We start from the raw sequence: 9,439 nt of genomic DNA on the forward strand, positions 1-9,439 counted from the left end.
CATACTTTCAACAACATATCCATTACATTTTATGAAATGTTTTTATTTTTAGAAATTTAATGTCTACAAAACAAAGGCAATGTAGGAACCATTATTCTGTTCCTGGAATCTAAAACAGGGTCAGAAAACATTGGCTTTAAGAAAATATGTGTGACATAAATGAGGTAAAAATGAACAAATTTTCAGGTCAGAGAATGTAGCTCAGTAGTACAGGACTTGTGTAGCATGTTAGAGGCCTAGGATATGATCCCTAACACCATAGTAAACAATTATAGAATTAATTTTCACCACAGTCTTACATTTATTGTTGATACCCACAACCAAGCAACGTGCATGACTTGATCTACCAAGTATATTATTTTTCTTTCCCCAAACACTTCCCAGGCTCCAAGTCTCATGAGCATCCAATGTCATCAGGTCTAGTCTTTTCCTCTCAGCACTCTGAACATGGCTCCCCTGATGGGCTTAGACTTGACACTGTAGATGATGGGGTTGAGTACAGGAGGCACCACAAGGTACACATATGCAACCAGGGCATGGACAATGTGAGGCAGGTGCTTTCCAAAACGATGGATCATGGACACACCTATGACTGGAATATAGAAGACCAGGACAGCCAAGATATGGGAAACACATGTGTTGAGGGTCCGGACACGCTCCCTGGGAGAGGCTAGCCCCATGACTGTGTGAAGAATCAAGGAATAAGACATGACAATAAGCAAGGAGTCTACACCCACTGTGGACAGAACCACATAGAGTCCATATAGGATGTTGACAGTAATGTCAGCACAGGCCAGCTTCATGACATCAGCATGGAAACAGAATGAGTGAGATAGGAGGATCTTGCCAGGGCAGTAGTTCAGTCGCTTCAGCAAGAAGGGCANTGGNAANAGGGACAGGGTGGCTCGNGNTNNAATGGCCAANCCNATNCTGATGATGACATTGTTAGTGAGGACAGATGCATAGCGCAAGGGGTTGGAGATTGCCACAAAGCGGTCAAATGACATGGCCAAGAGCACCGAGGACTCTACCACAGAGAAGGAGTGTAGAAAGAACATCTGGATCAGACAGGCATTGAAGCCGATGAAACGATAGTCAAACCAGAGCACTGCCAGGGTGGAGGGCAATGTGGACAAGCTGAGACCCACGTCACTTAGGGCTAGCATGGACAGAAAGTAGTACATGGGCTGGTGTAGGCTATGGGTCCTCCTCACAGCCAGGAGGATGAGGCAGTTTCCAGTGAGTGCCACAGTGTACATGAAGGAGAAGGGGATGGAGATCCAGACATGGGCAAACTCTAGTCCTGGAATGCCAATCATGAGAAAAGACTGTGGCTGGAAGAAGGAGATGTTGATGAATGTCCCAGAAGAGATCATCCTTGGAGACAGCCGAGGAATCTAGGAAGATATGATGTCTTCAGTCTCTGAAGAAACCAAGTAAAAGGATAACGTTATCCAAAGACCTGGGCTATAGTATCTGCTGATATGGGTCCAAACATGATTGTGACAGATATGAAACAGATTTAGAAATTTAATGTGCCTAAAAGAAAGAAAAACTTCTAAAGAAGGAATATAGGACTGGTACGATGGCTCAGAGAGTAATGTTGCTTTTTGCCAAGCTTGACAACCTTAGCTTTTCCCTAGATCTAATTTGGTGGAAGTAGAGCCTGATATTGTCAGTCTGGTCTCTGTTCTACACATCTGTATCCCACATACTAAATACATTAGTAAATGTCAAATAAAGGCAACTATAAATTCAACTCTGTAAGTACCAAGGAAATGGTTAAATGTGAAGAAGTGTGGTCTCCTCAGAATTGAACCTGGCAGTGAATAATAAGATCCAGAATACCAGCAACTTTGCTGTTAAATCTTCCTTAGAAATTGTTGCATAAACTTTATAGAAACAGTGGCAATATCAATCAATGGACATGTTCATGTGGAAGGAGAAAATTTCATGTGCTCCCACCTTTAGATCAAGAACTCCAGGCACCTAATAATGATCAAGAGTAGAAAAATTATCACCTCCCATGGATAAGACTCCCTATTGGTTGTTCAAGTTGAAGTGGTTAACCTGAAACCATATGTACACAAATAAAAAAAAAATGGACTCAGCCAGTTGTATTTGTATACTTTTGCATATTTATATGCATACGTTTATGAAACAATAATTATAGGAAAATAAGATGATCTGTTTGTGCATTGGGGGCATGGGCAGGATTTAAAGGAAGGTACCTTAGAGGTGCTGGAGAGGGAAAAGTAAAAGAAGTAATGAATTTATATTTTAGTTTAAATCTATAAAAATTTAAAAGATAAAACATTATTCACAAAAATGCATAAAAAAGAAATGGAAGAGAATTCTGTATCAAAGTTTTCTGATTAGTTTTAAAGTGAGAGAAAGAATCAATCTGTGTTAGTAGAGAGTAAACAATTGGATGATAAAGTAAAAATCAAAATGACAGATCAATGAAGAGGAAGATATAAATAGCAAAGCAGTGGTAGGGTGGGGGACTGACAAACTTCCTGTTGCATAAGGCATATTGTTAAAATTAATTAAAAGGATAATCAAAGTAAAATGGAGATAATGAACTAGAGAATATATGATACATTAAATAATAGAATCATAGATACAACTTTTTAAATAGAATTAAGTAAAATGGAATACAGAAAAATATTTTAATGCATAATTAAATGTTTTATGAAAAATTAAAGGACTAAATGAATATACTTATCATGTACCAGGAAATAAATACCAATGAAAAGGCAGTTGCATATTATATTAGGTGTTATATATAAAACACTGCAAGAATAAGAATAAACTCTAGAGGTACCTTCTTATTGTCTTTGTGAAGCTGAGCGGGGAATGACAGAATACGTTCATGGAGAGAAAACAGAGGCTAACAAGGCTGATACAGCAGTGAGGAGTGTCCAGGTGGCTAGACATGGTCTTCAAATACTGTGGTCACCTGGAAGGAGGCATATGGTCATTGAAAACTGTTTGGATTTAGAGTTTACATTGAAAATATAACAAAAGAATCTGGAAATTGTTCACTCCTAGACAATATGGAACTAGAAAAAAATCATCTGGGGTCATAAGGATAAAAGCACATCAGCTGTTTGTCATGGAGGGCGAATGGGCATCAGTGATACTGAGAACTACTGCATATTGAGTCACATTACATCTATGCTCTCTAGTGACCTTGTTGCTTACTCTGAATCTTGTGTCATAACACAAAAACAATGATTCTTCTTTAAAGATGTTTCATAACAATAGAACTAGAGAGCTTTTCTTTTGTATAAGCAGTGAAATGGCAGGAGGTCATCAGGCCAATAAGTTGAAAGAAAATGATATTTGCAAAAATATTAATTTTGATTTATAGTTACCAGTTTGGAGAAAGTAAAGAAAAGAGCAGGAAACCAGCAGATACAGAAAAATTCCTGTTAAGGATATACAAAGTGACAGGTCAAAAGGTCAAAATCTCTCCCACAAATAAGTGATAAAACAGAAAAAGTATAGGTGCCATCTATTCCACTTATTTCTATTTGTAAAGCCTATAGAATTAAGGAAATATATTTTATGTAATCAGCTAAATAGAAAATGTGAGTTGCAGTAAGATTTTCTTTTGAGGAAACCAAGCACAACAAGAGAGCAAACTTCGAGGAATGTAAATCAATACTAGTTACATTTTTGTGGTGATTCTCTATTTTGTCATGATTATAATAATGCAGCTATGTCTTAATATAGGAAGATAGTTTAAAATAAAAATTGATTCCAAAATAATTGGAGGGTGCAGAGCAGTCATGAGTTGGTAATTATGCAGTGCTAGCAAGGATAACCAAGAGGATGGACAAGTGCCAGATGGGAAGAAAACTGGACATACTTATCATCTGATTCCTCTCTTTAGATAATACTAGAAATGCAATGTGAATTTCCAATTCACATCTGAGCTAGAAACTCCAGGACTTTGGCTAAGAATTCTCCTAGTTTCTACTGTTTCTTGTTCCAGAAGATTTCTCTTTCCTTGGTACATACCCCACTCAAACTCAGATGACTATCTGAGGCTGATGGTCTGATGTGGGAAGTGAAGAAAAAGCCATTCTGGGGTCTGGGTATTCACCCTGGCTATTGTTCCAGGTTGTTCTGTCTGCAGTGGAGTGATCAAGATTTATCTCCCTGCACAGGGAGTTGTAGCAGCAGCATATGTCTCCAGGGAGGATAGGAGTTACAGAGGTATAATTCCACTCAGGTCCTCCAGGAGTGGGAAAGTTGCAGTTGGCTTTGAAATGCAGAGGAAGAGAGTTCAGAATCATAGACTTTACAGCAATCCATCAAATTAGAGTTGTCTTCAGAGACTAGTAGCATCCATGGCCCATTTGAATTTGAAATCCTTCTGTTTGAATACCTGAAGCATCCTCTGGGCCAGCACAGGTTGAGTCCTACAGGATTTTACTGAATTTTCATAGAGTAGGCACAAGTAACAATGGGGTTGGAGTCCAGTGGTGGCCAAACCCAGGGTAAAGGAGTCTGGGAAAGCTTTAGAGGAAGTAGGTATGGACAGACTTCTAAACAGCCTAGACTGTGCTGAGTTCTTAGCTCTTGTTCTGAAAGGACTAGGAGTAAGATTTTGAACCTCTTAAGTGATTCTGTGATATGGCAATCTTAGGATTTACCTAACCAATCAAGAAAGTGGAATAATGACAAAATTTGGACAATGCAAAAAGCATGACTAACAAACCTGCCAGACTTGGATTCAAATGCTTTTCTCTATTTTGCACTACATGTGAGATTCCTCCCAGTGTCTCTCGGTTGTTAGAGAACTCTATGTCAGCATTATCTTAAGGTCTCTTGTAAATCACATGGAGCCATAACCTACTTCATATTGGAAAAATGGGCTCATTCAGTTCCTAAAATTTTAATCCTCACAAACAATAAAAAAAACAGGTTAAATTAATGGATGAGAGTTTTGAGTAGACATTTCCCAGAAGAATATCTACAGACAGACAATGAGTACATGAGAAGATACTTGGTATTACTAATCATCAGGGAAATTTAACTCACAATGAGATGACACCTCATATCTGTTAGTTATTATAAAAATAATAAAAAGATGGTTGGCTCCAAGCATCCACTTCTGTACTGGTCAGTTACTGGCTGAACCTCTCAAGGAAAAACCACACCAGATTCCTATCAGCAAGCTCCTCTTGGCAACAAGAGTGTCAGGTTTGATGTCTATAGAAAGGATGAATCCCCAGGTGGGGCAGTCCACAGTTGGTCCTTCCTTCAGTCTCTGTTACATTTTTTTGTTCCTGTTCTTCCTTTGGACAGGAACATTTCTGAGTTAAAAACTTTGAGATGGATGGGCAGTCCCATTCCTCAATCTGGGGCCATGCTTATCTACTGGAAGTAGTCTCTACAGGTTCTACCTCTCTTGTGTTGGGTATTTCAGTTAAAGTCATCCCCATTGGGTCCTGGGAGCCTCTCATATCCCTGGTGTCTGGGACCCTCCAGTGGCTATTCCCAGTTCCTCATCCCCCACTGCTCAACCATCAGACTGAGCTCAGGGTCCCTTGGGGGGGGGTGCTAGCAAATGGACTCTAGATGCAGAGGGGGATTGCAACCCCAATAGGAAGAACAATATCTGATGGCTGGACAGACCACCCATTGCTCCCAGGGTCTAGACCACCAACCAAGGAATGTACAGGGAGGGATCCACGGCTCCAGAATCATGTGTAGCAGAGAATGGCATCATCTGATGTCAATGGGAGGGGAGGCCCTTGGTCTCCGGGAGGTTTGATGCCCCAGCATAGAGGGATGTTGAAGGGGTGGGACAGGAGAGGGTGGATGGGTGGGTGCTGTCCCACCCTCATAGAAGCAAAGGGGAGGGAGGAGAGGGCAGAGGGCAGATGTGGGATGGAGGTGTTTGTGGAGGTGTAACTGGGAAGTAGGATATTGTTTGAGATGTAAATGAATGGAATGACAAATTTAAAAAAAAATAAGAAAAAGACTAGTTGAAGAGATTGTAAGTGTAACTTTTATTCACCTGGTGTAATTGTCATCTCAGAGGCTTACTGCTGAATAAACCCACCCTTACTAGTTTTTTCTGAACTCTGGTAGCTATTCCAATTTAGCTATTCTGGCTCAAACTCCTGTACAAGCTGACTGATTCAAACTGGCTTCTCACTCAATTGCTCTGCTTGGTAAAGCTACCTCTGAGTTCCACAAACTGAACTGTACCGACTACATGGAACTAAACTGAATGCTACTTAACTGTACTGGTCTGCATTCAACTGAACTCATTGGAATTGACTCCCAACTGTCTGAACTTCTGGCCTCCTCTTAAATAGCTTCTCTTTCTGCTGTTCTCATGAGAGTTAAGGATATTCCATCCTGTCAAATCTCTATCTGATATTTTCACTTTGACTGTCCTTGTTTGGATTTAAGGATATGTAGCAAGGGCATGTCTGCATTCCAGCCAGATCACACAGATCTAGAAAGTCACTGGATGTGATTAGAGCAGCAATGTTGCTGTTTTAAAATTCCTCTATAAGAAATGGCAAATGTCAATGAGGATTCAGAGACAAATGAATTGTTGTATATATTGGTGCATACATATAATGATTCAATCTTTATAGAAAACAGTAAGGTGTTTTCTCCAAAAAATAAAAATAGAACTATTGCATCAGTCCTACTACTGGGCATGTACCCAAGGGAAATTAGTTAAATTCATGAAGATTTATCTGTATGGTTATATTCTTTACAGGGTTATTCACAATAGCCATGACATTATTTATGTCTATCAATAGATAAGTAGATTACAAAAATGTAATTCTCTCTCTCTCTGGAATATTATTCAGTTCAAAAGTGAGAAAATGTAGCCATTGGCAATAGCATGGTTGAACACAGAATATAATGCTAAGAGAAATAAGCAAAACATAGAAACATAGATACTGAATAATCTTATAATGTAAAAATGTTCAATTCATAGAAATGGATGAAATTGACAACAAAATAGCTAGCCCTACAAGATACTGATGGTGGGAAGGAGTTGTTGAAATGATAAAAATTTAGGTTATGTAGGACTAATAAACCCTATAATATGGGACATTTGCAGGATATTTGATTACATTGTGAACTCTGAATTGTGCACTGAAAAAAAATTCTCATTATGGTGTGGCTCAGCCCTAGCACATACCTTTAATCCAAGAGCTTTTTGTAAACAGGATTAAATAAAGTCAACTATAGGTCAAGAGCCAGAGCAAGCAACCAGATGACAGGGAGTGAACATAAGAAAACCCAGGAAAGAGAAAAGGGAGTCTTTGAGTTGAAGAATATACTAGCCAGAGTGGAGAAGGAGAGGAACCTTTTCCTTCTGGGACATTGGGACTAGGGAGTTCATCATCTGGGTGCTTGCTTGGCCTCTCCGAGCTAGCAGGCCTTCACCATAGCATCTGACTCCTGGTCTTCATTTGGCAAAACTAAAACATCTGGAATTTTGTTATCTCTTAGGATCTTTTTGTTTTCTAAAAAGACAGAAAGGGAGTAGAATCAGATGGGAGAGGACGGGGTGGGGATTGGTGGGGGGAGATCTGAGAGGAGTAGGAGGGGAAAGTGTGATCAGAATATATCATGAGAAAAGAATCTGTTTTCAATGAAAGAGGGAAAACCCAACAGTGACAATAATTATAATGTACCGTAGGCTTGAAATTGTTGGAGAACAGACCTTAAATGTCCTCACCACAAAAATGACAACTGTGAGATGATGGGTATATTGATTGGCTTTTGTCAACCATTTCTCAATAGATACATATGTAAGAACATGGATTAGCACTGTACAGACAGTTTTTATCAGTTATTTGTCAATAAGTCTGGAAAATACTGTTTTGTCAGCTTTATCTCCTGATTTACTTTGTTTTTTACTTTTTTTTTTAACTTTTCACCTGTTCTTTGTGAATTTTACATTATGCACCCAGATCCCACTCATCTCCACTTCTCTTCATACCTCGCCTCTAACCTTGTAACCTCCCCTGAACAGAGAAAAAGAAATCTCCTTGTGGGAGCTGTAATGATGTGTTAAAGTGTGTCCCACAGTATACTCTTTAGTCCATATTTCTTTGCTCGCAAATGCTCATTGTAATGAGTTGGTCTGGTACAAGGTCTTTGGCTTCTGTTATACCATCAATACTGGAATCTCACTGGGATTCCTCTGGGATATCCTGTTGTTGCTCAGTGTCATGGAGATCTTGTAGTTTTTCTATCTGTAGGACTGGTCCTGTCATGTACTTCAGCAGTTCATTTGATGAGGTAGATGTTGGGATGGGACTGTTTAAAGCCCTGGATTTGGGTCTAAGAGTATCTGATCTGGGCAGCCCACCAGGTCTCCTGCACCCACACTACCAGGACAAGCTCTCTTGCCTGGCCCTGCCTGGCCCATAGGCCAGCAAGGGACAGAATCAGTTCTCCCACTCTCATGCCCTTGGGGCTGCCTCATCTTCATCCATGGTATCAGACTCAGGTCTACTGTGCTGTTCAGGTGAAGTGCAGGGCCTTCTGTCCTGAGTGCTACAGCAGGGGAGGGGCAGTGACAGCTGTCCTGTTCTCATTATCCCATGGGACCAGCTCTCCTGCCCACTGCAGAAGAAGAGGACAAAAGGAAGGGAAGGGATCTCTCCTTTGTCCGTGTCACTGCCCAGAAGAGAAGAGGCAGGGCCTGCTCTCACATGCTCCAACCCTCTGGGCGGCAGCTCACCCACAACTCCTGCAGTGTGCAGGGGTCCTCTCTCCAGAGTACTGCAGCTGGCTAGGAGTGGGGTCAGTTTTCTTGCTGTCACATCCCTGGGATAGCTCTCCCGGGATGCCCAGGCAAGAGGTGGGGCCAGTTCTGCACAGTCTTCAACATATCCCCAAACCAGGGACATTTGTCTGGCGTTTGGTGGTAACAGATCTCTGCTGCTGCTGGGACGGACCCAGACATGATCCCTGGTGGCAGCATAGGCCAAGACCCTACCATGGTCCCAGATGGCATTGCTGGCTACTCACATCAGGCTGTTCCTCACTACTCTCAAGCCTGCAGTTCTGCCTCTCTTCATTGTGCCCACATCTTTCAGTTTCTCTTTCTCTTTCATTTTTCCACCACTCACTTGCTCCTTTTAGTGGCACCTTGTGGCCTCCGAGTGTCTGTGGTCATCTCAGGAGTGTTTTCAGGAGTACAAGCCCCCACCCGTGAATTATGGCACCAGGAAGAGGTCATCTTGCGTATGCTACCCCCTAGCCCCTGCAAGCTTGTGTGGTCATCTTTGGCTCATCTTTTTCGGAGCGTTAGGCTACTAATAATTCATATTCTCACAGGGCAGAACACTGAAGTTAGACACAGCATCTTTCCTCTCTGCCACCTACTGGTGCACTTGTAGCACAGCACCATACCTGCAAAGCCTCTAGAAGCAGG

At 41.1% G+C, this 9,439-nt stretch overlaps 1 protein-coding gene and 1 non-coding gene across 2 annotated transcripts; both read right to left on the reverse strand.

Annotated features, from left to right (window-relative positions):
- Positions 1–383: 383 nt before the first annotated feature.
- Positions 384–1,392, reverse strand: LOC110331931 (olfactory receptor 51G2-like). The gene has a single exon (XM_021212811.1). The coding sequence runs from the start codon at positions 1,374–1,376 to the stop codon at positions 420–422; it is 957 nt and encodes a 318-aa protein (XP_021068470.1). The 5' UTR covers positions 1,377–1,392; the 3' UTR covers positions 384–419.
- Positions 1,393–9,308: 7,916 nt separating this feature from the next.
- LOC115062949 lies at positions 9,309–9,439 on the reverse strand. The gene has a single exon (XR_003842854.1). It is a non-coding gene; the product is annotated as a small nucleolar RNA SNORA17 (small nucleolar RNA).

This window comes from Mus pahari, chromosome 1, assembly GCF_900095145.1.
Source record: "Mus pahari chromosome 1, PAHARI_EIJ_v1.1, whole genome shotgun sequence".
Taxonomy (NCBI): Eukaryota; Metazoa; Chordata; class Mammalia; order Rodentia; family Muridae; genus Mus; species Mus pahari.